Source organism: Ipomoea triloba, chromosome 6 (assembly GCF_003576645.1).
Source record: "Ipomoea triloba cultivar NCNSP0323 chromosome 6, ASM357664v1".
NCBI classification, from domain to species: Eukaryota; Viridiplantae; Streptophyta; class Magnoliopsida; order Solanales; family Convolvulaceae; genus Ipomoea; species Ipomoea triloba.
This window is the reverse complement of record NC_044921.1, coordinates 3,918,361-3,938,570: the sequence shown is the minus strand read 5'-3', so window position 1 is coordinate 3,938,570 and position 20,210 is coordinate 3,918,361. Positions and strand designations below refer to the sequence as shown.

Below are 20,210 nucleotides of genomic sequence, written 5' to 3'. Positions count from 1 at the left end.
CAATCACAAGGACCGAAGTCCAAAGTCAGAAGTCAATAGTCAATAGTAGCACAGTTAGTTCACCCAACAACCTCCAAAAGATACCAAGGAATCCACCACCACATACTCATACTCCAACCTCAACCCAAACAACCAAACAAAGTGTTCATCTCAACTATGAACACAAACCAACTCCCAGGTAATGAATTCAAGGATTCAATAAACCATGAGTACAAAAGAGGAACCAAAAGACAAGAATCAATACTCCAAAGGCATGGCAAAATACCCAACAAAAGGCATGAATAAATACTCCAAAGACGTGGTAAAATACCCAACAAACACTCCAACAATATTCAGAACAAAGGGGAAAACAAACAGACAACAACAACCAAAAACAGTCTCTGGAATCCAACTTCTAGAGACCTTGCGGAACACGACGGCGGAACACAGTCCACCGCCAACCTCCTCCGCACGAAGGAAACGGAACCCTTCGGCGGACCACCCATCACCGCTCAACTCAGCCGCCTTGGCCTTGCGGAACTCCTCGGCGGGGCACATTATTCCGCCTTGGACCTCCGCAAGGTCAGTCCCAACTCCCAGTTCCCAGATCAACGCTCAGACACGAAATACCATTCCAGAATACAACAATCAGATCAATATACACCAACATTTCATCTAATTAGAGGCCAAAAATATGGAAATCCAAATCAACAAATGATCATATCAACGCTAGGCAAAAGATCAAGATACAAGACCATTAAATCCAACAAATGCAACCAAGAATAGGGCTACACACCAAGAATTTTCAGGATTTCCAACACCAAGAATATCATATAGAATGAGAGTGTAAAAATAGATTTTGATGGACATAGTGGTTACCTCAAGGAGCTCTTTCCTCCCAAGCAAAGCCTCAACAATGCTCACAAAGCCCCACCACCTTCTTGATCATCTTTTACCCAAAGAACCCCAAAAAGAACACATAAGAACATGCATAAAGACTAGTAAAACCATAAAATGCAATGAAGATTCTTAGCTAGATGCACTTACCCAAACTTAAACAAGCCTAAAGGAGCAATCTTGACTTGAAAACTTGAAGGAGAAATGAAGATCAAATTTGGATGATTTTTGGGAGAGGAAATGGCGTGAGAATGGTGAGTGTAGGGAGGAGAGAGAGTGAAAACCTTTAGGGATTTTTAGTCTTGAATATATATACTACAATACATATATTATATTAGGGTGAAAGACTTAATATGGAATGGGCTCAAATCATATATTATATTACTTACAAGAATATAATATGTACAAGATTAATAAGTTGGGCTAATGAATTCATCCCTTACAATTAAATATATATATTATAATAAAGAAGCCCATAAGATGTCTTAAAGACATTATACTTATATATAATAAGAAATTGGGCCATGTAAGAATATTTTAATTACAAGAATTGTAAGGATCCAAATTGAATATAATCCCTTACAAGAATAAATTCAAGAATTGGGCTCTTGGTTAGAATAATTAAATTAGGCTCAAGAAATATATATATATATCTATGTATTAATTGAAAGAACTAGCCCAATTAAAAATAATTAAATTGCCCAAGGAATTAATTATCGATCGTAAGGCTTGAACGAATTTACGGGGTGTTACATTAGTCCTCTTAATTTTTGTTTCTAGCCACCTATGGTCCTTCCTTTACAATTAGACATCTAATGTCATTTTCTTAAGGGCAATCCATTCATTTCATAATTAATGTATTAAGTATTATGTTTCCTCATCAGAATAATTGAAGAAACTCTATTCTCCACTCTCCTTTGTTAACACTAAATTTTGGACCAAATGACTGAATTGCCCTTGAGAAAATAACATTAGATGTCCAATTGTAAAAGAAGGACCATAGGTGGCTAGAAACAAAAAGTAAAAGGACTAAAAGTGGTTGATTTAAAAGTTGAGGATTAAAAGTGACAGTGCCATCAAAGTCAGAGGACTAAAAGTGATTAATTTAAAAGTTGAGGACTAAAAGTGGCGGTGCCATCAAAGTCGAAGGACCTCCATTGTATTTACTCAACACAGTTACTACTGATGAACACGAATACGAGTAGTTTACCTAAAATTCTGTTCGCTAACCCCCTTACACGCAGGCTAAGAAAAATGACTTTGTCGAACACACCGTTTGATTGGAAGGACTTTGGTATATTGGCATCACTGGAAAAACTTGAGGTGCTGAAGTTGGAGGAGGATGCGTTTAGAGGAGAGTTTTGTGATGTAAGGAGCGTTGTGTTCAAAAAGTTACAGTATTTGCGGATTGAGAGGGCTAATTTGGTATCATGGACGGCTTCAAAAGAGAGTTTTCGGGTACTGAAATATCTCATCCTCAGAAATTGCTCTAAGCTTGATGCTGTTCCGGCTGCCATTGGTGAAATAGAGAGCCTTAAGTTGATAGAGTTATATTGCAGCAACAAAAAGGCAACTGAATCTGCTCGAGAAATACACCAGCTCAATGGTGAACCAAGATTTCAACTCTCTATCTATCCTCCTGATCAGTAAGTATAGTTTACTAACTCAAATTCTTTATATGTTTCTTTCTTCTCAAAAGATTAAATTTCCAACCTCAAGGGTCCCTCACGCTCGGACAAAGCATTTAGGAATATGTAATGGTAACTCAACTAAACACAATGGTTAGACATTTTGCTTACTGTGCATAAAGAGTCCCCTCACTTTGAGAGGTTGTTCCTATAGTGTCGTTAGTGAGACTCGGTCCTTATTCTTTCTTTCCAAACGTTACCCTTGTGTTCAACTGAGCTGTTCAGTGGACTTTTTTATATGTTTCTTGATTGCACATTTTATGGCTAACTTGGCTTTTGCATTAAAATTTTAACAGAGATGCCATCTCCAACCACTGAAATAAAGGGCCAAGCTAAAGTGAATCTGTTCCATTTTGCCATGGCAGGAAGGCTGTTGAAACATTTTCTTTCTGCTTTTCTATTCGTTGCCATACTATGGCCCTGTTTGGTAAATGGTTGTTAGCTTATTAGGTTGGATGTTTGGATTAGAAGGTATGATTTATTGATAATATTAGCTGATTCTAGAAAGTTGTTTGATAGATTAGCTGATAGCTGTTTAATTTGGTATAATTTATTTTATCAAAAAGCTAATTGAAAAGGCTGCTTTGAGTAGCCTTTTGAATTTTAGCATTTTGAAATTACAAAAACCTTATTAACCAAACAACTAATAGTGGTCAAATAAGCCAAAATTGACTGATAGGCTGATTATTTACCAAACAGGGCCTATATATTGTTATGCGTTTTTTACTGTCTTGCAATTTGCATTGGCATATTACCTTTTTTTTTTCTTTTTCTTTTTTTTCTTTTTTGAAAAAGAGCCAAATATGCCATCAAAAATCCTCAATTAAGCTTATGAAACTTTTGCAAGTTGTAATTAAACACTCAAATTTATTAAAATCGGTCAGATAAGTCTAATTGGTTAGTAACTGATAGAACAAATAGATCCTAAATACCTATGAATTGAATGTTCTTGAAAGCTTCTTAATATTGAATTAGATGAATTGATAATCTCAATGATAAAAGAGAAGAGAAGAGGAGAAAGGAATTGTGTCCTTCCTTGTGTGTAGGGAATAATCCCCTTAAATAGGTGGAGGTCCTGACTTTTAAGGAATAAAATATTCTCTAAAAGACACTTGATTTGATCCAAATATCGAATATGCTCAAGACCTATAGGGAGGTATACCCGGAGAATAAATATTGTATCGGTGTCTTATATATAGATAAGCATATAAATATTAAATGTACAAAAACTGACCAGAGGGATGAGTTAGCTTAAATGGTTAGGCCTATGTTAGTATATGAATGATCACTAAATTCTATTTCTTTTGGCCTTTTTAAAAATCAATAGTGAGATTATAACAACTGTGATTTATGAAATTAAATTCTAATTCTAATTGAATCCTTATATGTAACATTGGAGTTTTCTTTTAAATATTAATAGTTAGATGAATATTTATAATGTAATTTCTATTTGAACTATGTTTTTGTTTTGAATAATTTTTATGGCGTTTTAATATATATATATATATATATATATATATATATATATATATATGGAAGTGTTCTGGTGCGGATATATCCGCATTAAAACCGTGCACCTTAAGTACACTGTACGCAAATCACACACCTTAAATATACAAGTCACGCACCTTAAGAACACAAAGCACGCACCCAAGATTTTAAAATGACACACCTTAAGTTTCAACAACTCACGCACCTTAAGCATACATATCACGCAAGTTCAACAACTCACGCAGCTTAAGCATACATATCAGGCACCTTAAGATGGATAAAAAAACTACGTAGTAAAATAAGAAAGTAACATTTATTTACTCCGTATTTTATTTTAAAGCACCAAAATGAGTGTTTACGGAGTAATATTCAATGAGAAGCCAAGACAACCAAAACCAAAACCACAACCAGCCATGGTAAAACAAACAAAACAAATCAAAATCGAACTCAAATCGCAAGACAGTAACAAGAATATGCACTCTGCACACAAATTGGAAATCACAATCAGAATGGAATGGTCGGAACAAATTCGCGTTGCCCACTTATTTCAGCATTCTGTAGAAATCACAATCAGAAAGTCATCCATAAATTGAACAATCAGTCAATCAAGCCTTGCGAGCTAGCTCAATTGGTTCGACCAATCATCTTAAAACTTTGTTCGGACTGTAACGAGAGATCTTGACTGATCAGATCGAGGTGATGGAAACCCTTTTTGCACTAGGGACTGATGAGACAAACTCGCGATTTATCTCCTCCATGGAAATCTAATGTATCCAAAAAAAATAGTGCAATCAAGTTGGAAAAGTAAACAAACAAATGCAAATACCAAAACAAGAGAAATATAATTTAAAGAATTTTAACTAACCTCACTGCTCATAAGGATAACTAAATTGAGCAATAAAGTGGAGCTAGCTCAATTGGTTCGACCAATCACCTTAAAATTTTGTTCGAGATGTAATGAGAGACATGGACCGATCACAGATGATGAAAACCTTTTTTGCACTAGGGACTGACGGAACCACACACAATTTATCTCCTCCATGGAAACCTAATGTATCCAAAAAATAAAAAAGGGCAATCAATAAATTGGAAAAGTAAACAAACAAATGCAAATACCAAAACAAGAGAAATATAATTTAAAGGAATTTAACTAACCTCACTGCTCAGGAAGATAGACAGAGAGCTGAAATCCACCCTTTTTGGTATCTCCATTTACACCTCTTTTCAGCTCCTGTATTTTTTGAGCAGATTTCACTGCCCCCTTGTTGGTGCAATACAATTCCAACAATTTAAGGCTCTCTATTTCACCAAACTCAACCGGAACAGAAACAAGCTTAGTGCAGTTTCTGAGGAACAGACATTTTAGTACTGGAAAACTATCTTTCGAAGCTGTCCATGATACTAAATCAGTCCTTCCTATGCGAAAATACTGCAGTTGTTTGAACACAACGCTCCTTACATCACAGAACTCTCCTCTAAACGCATTATCCTCCAGCTTTAACACCTCGAGCTCATCCAACGACCCCAAAGCACTCAAGTCCTTCCACTCGAATGCAGTGTTGAACAAAGTCATCTTCCTTAGCCTGCGCGGGAACTTCTCAGCACGAGGGAAGCTTCGCAGTTTGTTGCTCTGGAGAGCATAATTTATGAGCTTCAGATTTTCGAGGCGGTCCAGCTTCTGAAGATTGTCAAACAGACTAACTCCTCCTTGCTTGACATCCATAAGCTCTGCTAGGTTCCCGCGAATTCCCAGCTTTTGAAGGTCTGGGGTCTTGTCGAAAATGTCCCCTGTGCAACTCGAAGGCGATATGGTGGAAAGCGTCTTGATATCTGTACTTACCGAGGCGCTTCTCTTGCTGGATTTCGGAGGAGGGGGAAGCACCATGGAACTGTTGCTATGGACATGTCTTAGCTTAGACATGCTCCATATATCTGCCTTAACTTCAAGGCTATTGTGGGAGGAGTTAAACACAAGAGTCTGCATATTCCAGAGATTATTGAAGGGCCTTGCTGGGAGGAGTTTCAGGTCAGTTGACACTGCAAGGAATCTCAGATGGTAGAGGCTATAGAGTTCTTTAGGCAGGAGTTTGAATTTCAGGGACTCAACATCCATTACTCTAAGAAGAGGAAAGGATTTTGGAATGGCAGCCCGGCACTCATTGGGAATTTCTACTTCTTTGGAGCAATAAGACAAGAAAGATCTCACATGTTCACTAGATGGCTTGTTGTCTGATTTCAAGAACTCCAAAATGGAGGAGTGGACACAAAGGCGGCGTGGGATTTCGTTCACATCTAGTTTAGTTCTGTGGTCCATTTCATGAAAAAGATTCTTGGTCGCAGCTTCTTTTTTGCAAAATTCGTGCAGTGTGTCATGAATCCGACATGTTTTTATTTGACCATCTGCTCTTCTACGTAACACCATCAAAAGATTTCTATCAACCAGATCTTCCAAGTATTTCTCAGCTGTGCGCTCCAAGTCTGAGGAGTATTCACCCTCCATTAATGGAATGAATCCTTCAGCTATCCACAATCGAATTAATTTCCATGCAGGAATATCATGTCCTATAGGAAAAGCTGCAAGGTATAGGAAGCAATCTTTCAAGTGAAAAGGTAAATGATCATAACTCAACTTTACCAGTTCATTGTAACTCTGGTTTTCTTGGTTAATTACTGGGAAGGGATTTTCTGCTACATGTTTCCACTCATCAAGTGTGCCATTTTTATCTAAGACAGCTGCAATTGTGATTACAGCAAGTGGCAATCCGTTGCATTTTATTGCTATGCACTTACCAAGATTTTCTAACGGAGGAGCACATTTTTCTTTGCGAAAAATACATTTTTCTAATAACTCCCAACTTTCATCATTGCTCAAAAATTTTAGTTGGTGAGGGATACAAGTAGAATCAATATATAACGCCACCTTTTCATGTCGAGTAGTCACCAATACTCTACTCCCTTTTGTATTGTTTGGAAAAGCAATCTTCAAATAGTCCCAGTCTTTCTTTGACCATACATCATCCATTACAATGAAATACTTTTCACTCACCAAAACGTCTTGTATTGTTAGTGCTAAGCTTTCCTCGGACATATCATGAAACTCTTTGGTTATCTTTATGAAATTACTTAGAATGTCCAAGAATATTTGCTTGCGATTAAAAGTTCTTGAAACATAAACCCAAAGCCGAGGAAAATATTCTAACCGCAAATCCTGGTCCTTGAACACCATTTTGGTCAATGTGGTTTTGCCCAGACCCGCCATCCCTTTGATTGAGATGAATGTCAAATCAGTTGACCCTCCCAAGAGACGTTCCTTTATAATTTTTGCTTCATTATCAAAACCCACCACATCTTCTTCTTCTTCTATCACTGGAACCTTTATAATTTACAAAAAAAAAAAATGAAGTTAAAGAACTAGAGTGTATGTCTACTTCTAAATTACTAAAGTGTATGCCTTCTTCTCATGTAGTACTTGCTGACAATTATATTAAATATTATTCATATTTACATTTTTTGACATTACCACTATTATTTGTTTGTTTGGAATTTATTATATAGCATAGTAAGTATTAATAACATTAAAATTTCGTTACAATATTTTGTATAACAACTTATCATTTTAGTCAATGTGGCTTTGCCCAAACCTCCCATCCCTTTGATAGAACTGAATGTCAAATCAATTGATACATTTATGAGAGACATTTTATAACACATGCCTCTTCCTGGAATACCACCACCACATTTTCTTCTTTTATCAGGGACGCTTTAATAATTTAAAAGTAAAAAAAAAAATGTTATAAAACAATGATAAGTGTATAGTATAAAGTCTAATTTTAAAATGTATTATGCACCTTTAAGAAACGTTCAATTCACAAAATATAAGATTACCTTAGTAATGAGATTTTATCATGAGAGGTAATATGAGATTTTGAATGTCACTACTCGACATGAAAACAATAATAAGTGTATAGTATAAGTCCTTTTCTAGATGTATAAATGCATTATGTGCCTTTAAGAGACTTTTAGTTCACAGAATATGAGGTTATCTTAAGTGATGATATTACATCCACAGATGTAACTTGAGATTACCTTTGTTTAGTTGACATTGTAGGAATGTAATATTAACATGTTTAGTTAGGAGTTCTATTTTAGGTTATGTTGTACAATTTATTTAAATCCCTATTGCATAAATAAATATACACACGCCAATAAATAATCATATACATAAATATATAAGTACGCAATATATGTGTGTATTTATACATATACTAATATTTTATATGCGCGAAGCGCAAAAATATGTGGCTAGTATTAATACTCAATGTTAGAATTTTAATTATATTAAAATATTTTTTTTAAGTAGGTGTATATTATTTTTAAAAAAAAATTATAATCGTAGAATTCATAGTTGATAAAGTCAGCATATCATATCATCATTGAAAGACAAATAATTATGATATGATTAATATTATTAAAGTAAGAATTTTAGATATGATAGTTGATAAAGTCAGCATATCATATCATCATTGAAAGACAAATAATTATGATATGATTAATATTATTAAAGTAAGAATTTTAGATATGATAATTTACTAAATATAATTATGGTAATATATAATTAAAAAGTAAATGGAATCAAACTTATTTATTATATTACTCCAATATATAATGTCTACACACATTATTTCAATTGAAGAATATATAAGAAAAGATATTGTCAATGCATGTGCATGGTAATAATAATAATGGGAAAAGATAATAGAAGTTATAATGGTATGGATATTTTTATCCAAAAAATTATATTGAACAACTCATATATTGCATAATGTATACAAAAAAAAAAACAAAAAAAAAAAAAAACAGCGGACATAAATTAGATATAACCTTGATTGGGACTTATTATGTTTTTATTATTTTAGATATAATTTGTTTATTTATACATACATATATGTGTGCTTTTAAAGGCCAGAAATGAAAAATAGTACAACATGACCAAAATAATGTTACAATACCTAATATAATCATTCACACATTACCTTGGTCATATTATATAACTTGAACTATACGCACCATATATGTTAATATTACATTAGCCTATTATGCCAATTTAGGGTTTTAGAAATTGATGTGATTTGTCCTGCTTTGTCATACATATCTGAAAGGGATTTTAATTCGAGATTCACTCAAATTTTTAAAAACATTTATTAAATATTTTATTGTTGAAGTTATTCTTAACTTGGATAAGGTATGATACAAAATAATTTTCTTTGTGTATAAATAAAATAAAAGAAATGTCATACAAGTGAAAAAGAATTAAATAAAACAAACTAAAACACTTTTTCATTGAATTATCATATGAAAATACTTTAATATTTGAATTAATAGTTTAAGCTAAAAATAGTGTAATACGGAGTATCACATAAGACATTATTGACATTTAAAAACAACAAAACCATAGTAAAAAAAAAGTATTCATTGATTTTAATTCATGAAATCACTATATCTCATTATGAATCTATTTTTCTAAATAAATCATACATTAAATAATCATTAATAGTAAAACTTTTGAGAAAAAAACTGATAAAATAGCTCCCCTTTAAATGTAAAATAAAAGAAGAAATATTAGTATTCAATAAAAAAGACATTATAATATCTTTTTTGTCAAAGGATACTTTATTCTTTATTTCTTAACACATTTGGATGACCAACCCAAAGCACCCTCAATTTTCCCATTTTTGAAAAAAAAAATGTAGTAAGAGGCATTGTGATAACATAATAATTACATTATAAAATACACTAATAACAACTGAATTCAATTTTGCCACTAAAATAAGGATGGTACACAGTTTACAATAGTCTAAAAATTTTTTATGAGTTATTTAAAATGTATAAAAATCTTTCATGACATGTCTAGTCAATAGGTTACCTAATGGTAACATTTTAAAGGCGCTAATTACACTTTTTTTTACAAGTTCAAAGGTTTAATTCAATGATTTTTTTTTTGTTCAAGGCTTAATTGCACTATTGCTACTAATTTGATGACTTATTTGACCATTTAAAAGAAAAATTATCCATAGCAAATAACACAATAGTTGCCATTTTAATTTAATTAAAGAGAAATACATTATAATGTTGTACAATAAAAATGTAACAAATTAATAAGCCTAAAAATATTGGTTTATAATATCAAATAAGCATAAATAAATGAAAAATTAAAACAAAAGTCTGAAAAATAGAGTTGTCATTATTATTTTTTAATTAATCAATATTTAAAAATTTAATGGTCATCTTTTTCTTTAGTACTACTGACTCTGTTACAAATGTACTATTTATTCATAGCTACTTTCTCACCCTATCAAACCTATAACTTCCCATTTAGAAGAACCACTTCGTGCCACTAAACCACAAGGGTTATTGACTATCTTTTTCTTATTTAATTAAAAGGAAATAAATAAAAAATTTCTCATTATTAAAATAAAAACTTCGTTAATTTTTTTTAGAATTAGTTCCATTTTTTGTGTTAGATTTATAAGTGACAAACCACTTTAATTTTTTTTTTAATCAAAATATTACCTCTTAGTCCTAATATTATTGTGGCATGACCACTTTTTGTCCTTTATCAACAAAATAATTTAAATATCGTTAAATACAAGAGCATTTTCGGTCTTCAATTATTAATTTTTTTCAGAAAATAAAGATAAAAAATATAACGATTCAACCTACTTTGTATAAAAAAATGTTTGAAATGCCTTTATATTTAATGACATTTCAATGATTTTATTGACAAAAAAACTAAAAAAGGTCATGCCACAATAATACTATAACCAAATGAGGATGTTCTAATAAAAATGGAATAAAAGTGGATTGTCACCTATAAATCTAGGACCAAAAATAAAATTAACTCTTTGTTTTATATTATAAATGAAAATTATTTTGGGATGAAATGAGTAATAAAATGGGAAAGATAATTACCACATATGAGGTGCTTGGGATGTCCGGTCCAACGGTGCTGACATTTTCCTCTTGGAACTACAAATATATGGAATATTAACACACAATTGAGGGATACTTATATTATGGACCATGCTGGCATGGTCAATGTATTTTGAACGTAATAAAATAGATCAAATAGTGCATAACCTTTTTTCTTTGTATTTTTTTAACTTTAATTTAATTTTTTCTCTTTGTACAAATAAATTTAACATATAAAAATATATTATATATTACAAAATTTTAATTGAGATCTTTTAACTAAGAGATATATTGATTTTTTTTTAATAATTAACTTACAATTACATTAAATCACTTTGCATGTTCATTAAATAACTACTATATATAATGCTTATTAAATCATTATATGAAAAATGCTTTCCCTACAATTTGCACTACATATTAGCCATTCTTGGATTTTTTTAAATAAAAAGAAAAACCATTTATATTCATAAATTACTAGTGAATTAGCTTACTCTCCTGATATAATAAGGAACCTAAATATGTAATAAAAAGATGATACGTTAAAGAGTGTCTAATAGAAAGCTACAATTGTATGGATCTCTAGTATGATCGTAATTATTTATCATATTTATCAAATGCTATCAGGCCCAATATAAATAGAAATATTGCAATAAGTATTTATGAATTATAAATATTGTCATAATTATTGATTTTATCATTTCTTTAGTTCATCAAAACACTTGTCTGATAATGTTCAATTAGTGTTACTTTTCACTGTAAACTCTGCAACTTTTTTAAACGTTATCTGCTATTTTTTATTTTTTTTTCAAGCTAATTTAATATTGAACCATTAGTTTAACAATGGACATTTGAATTTGCATATATGAAGACTAGTTAAATTAAAAGAAATAAAGGGAGAATATAATATACTTACTAGTGTAGTTTGTGGCGGAAGAGAGGTGATGGAGAGCTCGAATAACCCACTGGTTTTCATGTCCCTCTTGCCATTTATTTCCTTATGTAGCTCTCTTGCGGAATTAATTGCCTTTTCGCTCACATGAAACAATTCCATCATTTTAAGGCTATCCACGTGAACTAAAGCATTGGGGATTCCTTCTAGGACAGCGCAGTATCTGAGTACAAGACATTCTAAAGCTGGAAAGCTTTTCTCTGTAGCTACTTTCCAAGTTACGAGGTTGGTCCGTCCAATACGCAAATACTGGAGTTGCTTGAAGACAATGTTACTGCTTACTTCCCAAAGACTACCCATGAAAGCATTATCATCCAACTTGAGTACCTCAAGCTCCTTCATTAGTCCTAATATCTGCATGTCATTCCACTCAAACAATGTGTTGGACAATGTCAACTTTCTTAGCCTGGGTGGAAACTTATCCTCTGTTGGGAGCTTTAACACTTTCTCAGGCTGCAGTAGCATTGGGACCTCTAACACTTCTTCAGCTAGTACTTCCTCATTTAGTAGGCCACGGAGCTTCAAGTTTTCAAGGCAGTCCAGCATTTGAATATTGTTGAACAAATAATTAGTTCCTTCTTTTTCCTCTAGAAGCTCTGCTAAATCCCCGCGAACACCCAATTTTTTTAGATTGAGGATCTTGTTGAAGATCTCTTCCTTGCAACTAGATGGTGATATGGTAGAAAGTGTATGTACATTTGTACTTCCAGTTCCAGAGCTGGTTCTGGGAGGCAAGGGCAATTTCATAGAGGCATTGGTGTACAAATGCCTTAAATTTTCCATGTTCCATATACCTCCATCGATTTCAAGCTTCCTTTTTGAGGTATTCAATACAAGAGTTTCCAATTCACGCAGATTTTTGAATGCTTTGGGGAGACGATCAAGGTTGGTTGTAATAGCAAGATACTTGAGATGATCTAGGCCATAAAGCCCATTTGGTAGAAAGCTTAATATGAGGGATTCAATGTCCAACACCCTAAGCATGGGAAAGGCTTTCGGGATCATTGCCATTTGCATTTGAATCAAATGAATCTCCCTCTTATGTGAGGAAGACACCAACAAAGAATGAACATGCTCACCAAATGGAAATGGACTCCTCTTGTTGTAGCAACTCAGGAACAAACAAGATGGCTGTTTCTTTTCTGCATGAAATATCTGGGTAATAGAGGAGTGGAAACAAAGACGCCGAGATGAAATACTAGTATTCGTGGCAATTGTATGCTTCTCATCATCCATTACGTGAAATAGATTTTTCTTTGCAGCTTCACTTTTGCAGAACTCGTGCAATGAGTCAAGGATTCTGCATATTTTGATTTGACCATCTGCTCTTCTTTTCAAAACTTTTACAAGATTCCTATCAACAAGATCATTCAAATAATTTTGAGCTTCCACTTTCACATCTAGAGGGTATCCCCACTCATCTTTTGTAGGAATGAATTCTTCAGCAATCCATAAACGAATCAACTTTGAAGCAGATATGTCATGTCCCATGGGAAAAGATGCAAAGTATAGGAAGCAATTTTTTAACTTCTCATGAGGCAATTGGTCGTAACTCAACATTACCAGTTTATGGTATCTTTGGCCTGTAGTCCGGTTAATTTCTAGAAAAGGATTTTTAGCCACCCTTTCCCAATCAACCGTGGTTTTACTGTTACGTAGGATGCCGGCTATGACTACTAGAGCGAGTGGTAGTCCACTGCATTTGTCTGCTATTTTTCTTCCGTGAGCTTCAAAGGACTTGTTATCGCATCTTTTTTCACCAAAAACATTCTTTTCCAGTAGCAGCCAACTTACCTCTGAGCTTAACTCTTGTAAACTATGAGGCTTTCCTATAGAATCAGCCACATTTCTGCTTCGAGTAGTCAACAAGACTTTACTTCCTTTTGTGTTTGGAAATGCAACTTTAAAAGAATCCCAATCATTTTTTTCCCATACATCATCCAGTACAATGAAGTACTTCTTATTCTCTAGACGGTCTTTTATTCCCATTTCCAGTATATCCTCAGATACATCGCTAAAGTTTTCAGTATGCTTGGTAATTTGATTTTGGATGTCAATAAACTTCTGCCTTCTACTAAAGCCTTGTGCAACATGAACCCAAATGCAATAGTCGAACTTGTCGTGAATGTTTGGGTCTTCAAAAATCTTTTTAGCAAATGTAGTTTTTCCAATTCCAGGTATTCCCACAATTGGAATGACAATAAGTTTGTCGGATGGTTCCATGAGACGATCTTGTATGGTTTCGAAGTCCTTGTCAAAGCCAACTACATAATCTCCTTCCACCACTGGCCCAGCCTTAACAAATAAAAAAGAAATACTATATCAAGAAACCACAATATTAATAAAGTGTAGGCTAGGATATGATGGCAATTATAATTCATCCAATTGATATTCTCCCTAAACCCTAAAAAAAAAAAAAAAAAAGAGAACAATAGCTTATTAGCGGACTAGGCGGTCTAGTTGGTGCCTAGGCAGCCTAGTTGGGGCTAAGGAGGCCTAGGCGGCCTTGTCGACTGCTTAGACCACCGATTTTGGTGATACGCTAGGTGGCCGACCGGTGCCTAGCGCTTAGGCACCGATTAATAGACTCCAAGGCAAGATTTTTGCAACACTGCCTACAGTTATAGTTAACTGCAATTTTTTGGACTAGCTATATTTTATCTTTAAAAAAATGGAAACATTAAGGAGGTGTATTAACATACTTTAATTTGGTTGTTATTATTAAATGTTAATGGTGATTATAATGTTACTTATTACCATTAATATTTTAATGATAACATTATTACTATTATTATAGTTTTATTTATGAATCCTGAATTGTTTCCAATATAATTGTGTTTATGTGGCGATGTTTCAATTAAGAAAATATTTTTCTAGACATTAATGTTTTTGGACTTGAAATTTTATTTAGTTTTCAAAATTATGTCCGAAAAATATTTTTTAAAAGTTAGCAGTTTTAAGTATTGTTTTTCCAAATTTAGACTTCTAAGGCTCTGTTTGGCAGAGCTTATTTTAAGCTAGTAATAAGCTATAAGCTCTGTTTGGTAATGTTCTCAAAATAAGCTAGTAGCTTAAAATAAGAGCTTATTTTGAAACGCTACTTGGGGTAGCTTTTCAAAATAAGCTAGTAGCTTTTTAACTTTTTTCCATCTTTATCCTTATTATTTTAAATAAATGACATTCTTTACCCCTTTCAATTAAAACCCTTTTGACATTTTCTTTTCATTATGTTTGATTGTAATTTCAGTTTGATATTTATGTTTGAACATTAATTTTTGTATGAACTAATCTTATGAATTATAATTTTTTTTTACTTTGTATATTTTCAAATATATGTTCTTACTTTATATTTTATTTAAATATATTGATTTCATTATTTTATATTTTAATATATAAACAAACCTATTTAAATTTAAAATTATTTAAATTGTATGATTATGTCCTTTTTTGTCTTTTTACATTTATCAACTTATCAAAAAGCTAATTTTACCAAACACTTTTAAGTATAACAGCTACCTTAACAGCTCTTCAGATTTCAGCTTCGAGCTTATAGCTTTTCAATTTTCAGCTACTTTTCAGCTTTCAGCTACCTTTTCAACTAGGTTTGCCAAACATAGCCTAATTAATGTAATAATATAATTATGCATATTTATTGCTAATTTGAACTATTTGCAATTTTGTCATTAATAATAATATTAATTGGGTTATGGAGTGTGATTTTTTGAATCAATTTAGAATTTTGGTAAAATATGTTTCCTAGGCAACTGACTATTGTCATTATTGTATATTTATTCCATAATTCATTTAGTCTTTGAATTATAATTTTAGTTTGTATTGCCCATATTTCGTTAAGTATGAGCAAATGAATATTTGGTGTAATTTCATAGTCTTTAGGTAGTTTTATATATGCATTCAATCATATTAAGTGCATAATATTAAGCTTAATTATGCAATTAGGGTTTGTGAGATTTTGATTTACAAATGACAATATCATTTTGGCTTGACATTGTTAGAATTTGTAAATTCAGTCTATTTATCATAAATTTGAGTTTTATGCATTAAAACATTTTACCCTGGACTTACAATTTGAAAATATCAAAGTATATATCCATTATGTCATTATTCAAAATCTTGGGTCCCTTTTGGTCTGGACTCATATTAGTGTTCTGATATTAATTTTATACTTTGAAAGCTCAAATTAAAATTGTTTTAAGTTATGCAATTTGTTTGGGATATACGAGTTTAATGTTTAATTTTATGCACATTTGTCCCAAGCATAATATTCTATTTTTTATGTAGTTTTATTATGCCTTAGCAATGCATAATTTTAGGATAGAATTATATTAGTTCTTTATTAAGTTGGACTTATGCATAAACTTTAGTTGCAGTAGTGTCTGAATTTAAGCACATTTAGCCCGTTAATTTAATTTAATTCACCATTTTAAGCTTTATACAAAGGTGGACCTTATAGTTTTCCCGTGTATACCTATAGTTTTAGGTAGACCTGCCAATTCGTGTATACGGGTTCGTTAACGGGTCGACACGAACACGATAAGGCTAAACACGGACACGACACGTTAATGTTAACGGGTTCAAATTTTTAACACGAACACAATTTGTTAACGGGTTAAGCAAGTTGACACGATAGACACGTTTTGTTAACATGTTTCGGTTCGTGTCGACAGGAAACCCGTTTAAACCCGCAAAACCTATTAATATATTTTTTAAAAAAAACTAAAATTTAAATTTAAGTTATATAAAAAATAAATAAAACCTACAAATTAATCCATCAAACAAACTAAAAAAATATTCAATTTATAACATTCATGCAATGATAAAATAACATTCAAAAGTCATAATTAAAGAAGTTCATACTAGTTTTTAGAATAAAATTGAAAATAATAAAAACTCAAATTTCAGATTGTTGAACATCAATAATTGGTATAGGATATTGGCCTAATGTAGTAAATTCATCATTGGTTCTTAGCATGTTGTAAACGGGGGATAATGTTAACGGGTTAAACAGGTTCTTAAGGGTTCTTAATAGGTTTAACGGGTTGACCCGTTAAGACATGAAACATAACGGCTTCTTAACGGGTCAACCCATTAACGACCCGAGACACGTTAAGACTAAACACTAACCCGTTATTTTCGTGTCGTGTCCATAATTGTTAGGTCTAGTTTTAGGTTTATACCCCAAAGTTATACATTAACAGCATGTTGGTTCAAGGAATGAATTTTAAGGGAATAGAAATAGTATTCCATAGGGAATGAAATAGGCAAGTGATATTTCTAATTCTAAACCACTTTTCACCCCCTATTTTAACTATTTTTGTGAACAAAGTGGCTAAACTTGAGTGGGATATAAGACTCGTTTGTGTGTTTTGTGTTCATAGGTGAAGTGGTTCACAACGAATAGTAAAGGAAGCTTTTTGGAACATAATGGAGCAATTTTGGAAACAAGGATCCCAATCAAGGAAGAATAGGAGAAGCGGAGCGCGAATCGAGGCAAAAAACAAAGCAAGGAGCACCCATACGACCACCCACATGGCCGTGTGCCTCTGTGTCTCAGCAGTAATTAAGCGTTTTTTTTTTTTTTTTTGCAATTTTGAGGAATTCGAACCCTAGATAGCTTTAGCTTGTTTTCTTTCATTCCCATACACCTATAGCTTAGATTAGCCTAGATTTACACTACTTACACACATTGAAGGCTCTTTAATGCGATTTTGAGTGGATTCCAACTAACATCCTCATCTCATTTATTTAATAGAGAAGTGCTTTACTCTTTTCTTGTTCTTCCTATTTACATTTATTGCAATGTTTATGATTTCTTTCCTTATATATAACCTAAAATATAACCATTAACTAAACAAAGTAATATTATATTCTACAATCCAAACCAAACACATAAGGTAATATTACATTTCTACAATCTCATATTATCTTCCTGGAGGTAATTAATCCTCTTACCTACCTGGGTAATCTAAGATTCTGTGAACCAAATGACCTATTGAGATAATATAACATTATTAGATAATATCATAACTTGAACCAAACAAGTTAATATAATATTATCAGACTCAGATTACCTAAGTAATATATTATTCTCTAATGGTTGGGGAGAGAATTTCTCAGATCTCTAAATCTCAATATCTTTCTAAATCTCAATGTCTCTCACTATCCATTTTCAAAAAACTTTTTAAGGAGGCTGGGGTCTGGGGAGGTGAGTATGCACGTCTCCTCTCCTCTCGAAATGTGTATATCATCTTTTAGGGTGCGTTTGGTTCGCACATGGGAATCGAAATCAGAATGTGTATCAAATACTTGGTAATGGTAATGGATTTTGATGAAAGTATTTAGCATGTTTGATAGTTGGGTGGAATGAGAATGATTATTAATAGTTGGGGAAGAAAGGAGGAAGGGAGATAAAACCCTTATTTAATAAGGGTATAAGTTTTCTCATTAATGGGGTATTCCAAACTCATAGTAAGATTCACAAAAACCTACCAACCAAACACAAGCAATCACTTTCATACCCATTCCTTATGCATAAACCCACCAACCAAACACACCCTTAGAATATAATATTTTCACCATTTCAGGTAAAGGAAAGGCTTTTTTGTAGCTTAAAAAAGGTTTGAAAAATACGATAATAAAAGTAGTGTTTTGAGTGTCACATACCTGGAGATGTGACTGATTTTCGATTGGGTAGTTCATGAGGGATCGAAGGTCTTTTTCGTGGTCTTTGCGAATTGTATTCACCTTCGTCCTAATAACCCGGATCTCACCCGCAGAGAGATGGACCTTTCTGACATGTGGAATTTTATCCACACATTTTGCGTAGCCTTTGTCTCCATGCTTCTTCTTCTCAGCAACATATTTACGAACCGCATCCTGAGCTTCATTCACAATATCTCGGAATCTTTTCACTACAACTTCCAAAAGTTGGAGTTCGTTGGCCCTTGGGTTCTTGGAAGCATCCACCAACCTGGCGTTAAACGTTTCGATGTCAACCGCCAGATCCTTTATCTCAGAATCTATGCCACGAACCAGCTCGACATTATCTGATACAGTTTGGACCAGCTTTTTTACCGCTTGGGACACCACTTCCTCTACCACTTTGTCCAAGGCGACCGCCATTGGTCTCTCTCTCTCTCTCTCTCTTTCTTTCTTCCAGGAAATAGAAAATTCAGATGATGTTTGAGTGCTGCGCATTCGTTAGGATAATATGGAGTATATAATTTAAGGTGTACGTGGATAATTAATTAAGGATGTCTTAGGAAACCCTAAAAATGATTTCGATTTTCAATGTTTTTTTTTTTATAGGCGATTTCCGATTTTCAATGTTTGATAAAGAGTAAAAAAAAATATAAGTTAAAAAATTTGATTTTTTGGTCAAAAAAAAATATCATCATTTGTTGATAAAGAGTGGTCCTTGTCAAGTGTATTTAACTCAAAAGATTCCATGAATGATAAAGAAACAATGAACACTAATCAAGAAAAATTGAGTGACAAAAGAAGAAGAAAATGATCAGGAAAAATTGTGTAACAAATAATAAGAGATTGAGAAAAAATAAAAATTCGAGTTTTGATTCGCCAAAGAGTCCTCCGGTTGCCTTATTTTTTCTTCACAAATACAACAAGCTAGAAGCCTAGAACAACAACGACAGTTTGGGGTGTAAGAGATGAAATTTGGGGTCAAAATACCATCTTGAGCCACGAAATTAGACAATTCTAAATCATTTTCCACTTATTTTTTGGCCAACAAAGTGATTTCTTACATCCAATTCAGCACAACTACTATGTCACTTTTATTTTGTCTTCTCTCCCTGTTATTGAAGTGCACTTACATTAATTATTAAAACGAGATTCGGGCATATGAATATATATCATCATACTATAATTTTTTTTAGTACTATTGACTCTGTTACAATATAGTATCTGTTTATAACTATTTTCTCAACCAAATGAAACACAAAGAGCCAATATTAGCTCCACTAAGGCTCGAACACACCCCCATACTAGACCACAAGGTCTTTGCTTAATAATTAAAAACAAATATTAGGTTTTTTTTAAGCCCATAAAGAAAAAGAAGGCAAATTATACTATGGACCATGGTCTACATTACATTGTGGACCCTGATCTAAAAATAACATTCAGATTTTGTATCTGCAGTTAATAATTTTCGTACATATAAATAAATTGAAGGCATCTAACATGATAATATAGGCATA

The 20,210-nt window shown here is 32.7% G+C and overlaps 1 protein-coding gene and 1 pseudogene across 1 annotated transcript; both read right to left on the bottom strand.

Annotated features, from left to right (window-relative positions):
• Window positions 1–4,364: 4,364 nt before the first annotated feature.
• Window positions 4,365–7,314, bottom strand: LOC116023380 (putative late blight resistance protein homolog R1A-10). The gene is made up of 2 exons (XM_031264375.1): window positions 5,211–7,314; window positions 4,365–5,103 (listed from the first exon to the last, which is right to left on the bottom strand). The coding sequence occupies exon 1, from the start codon at window positions 7,312–7,314 to the stop codon at window positions 5,212–5,214; it is 2,103 nt and encodes a 700-aa protein (XP_031120235.1). The 3' UTR covers window positions 4,365–5,103; window position 5,211.
• A 4,415-nt stretch (window positions 7,315–11,729) lies between these two features.
• LOC116023379 lies at window positions 11,730–19,116 on the bottom strand (annotated as a pseudogene).
• Window positions 19,117–20,210: the final 1,094 nt, after the last annotated feature.

What these genes read in the sequence shown, in the direction of transcription:
- LOC116023380 (XM_031264375.1), bottom strand. Translation starts at nt 7,314, where the DNA reads ATGGCGGGTCTGGGCAAAACCACATTGACCAAAATGGTGTTCAAGGAC.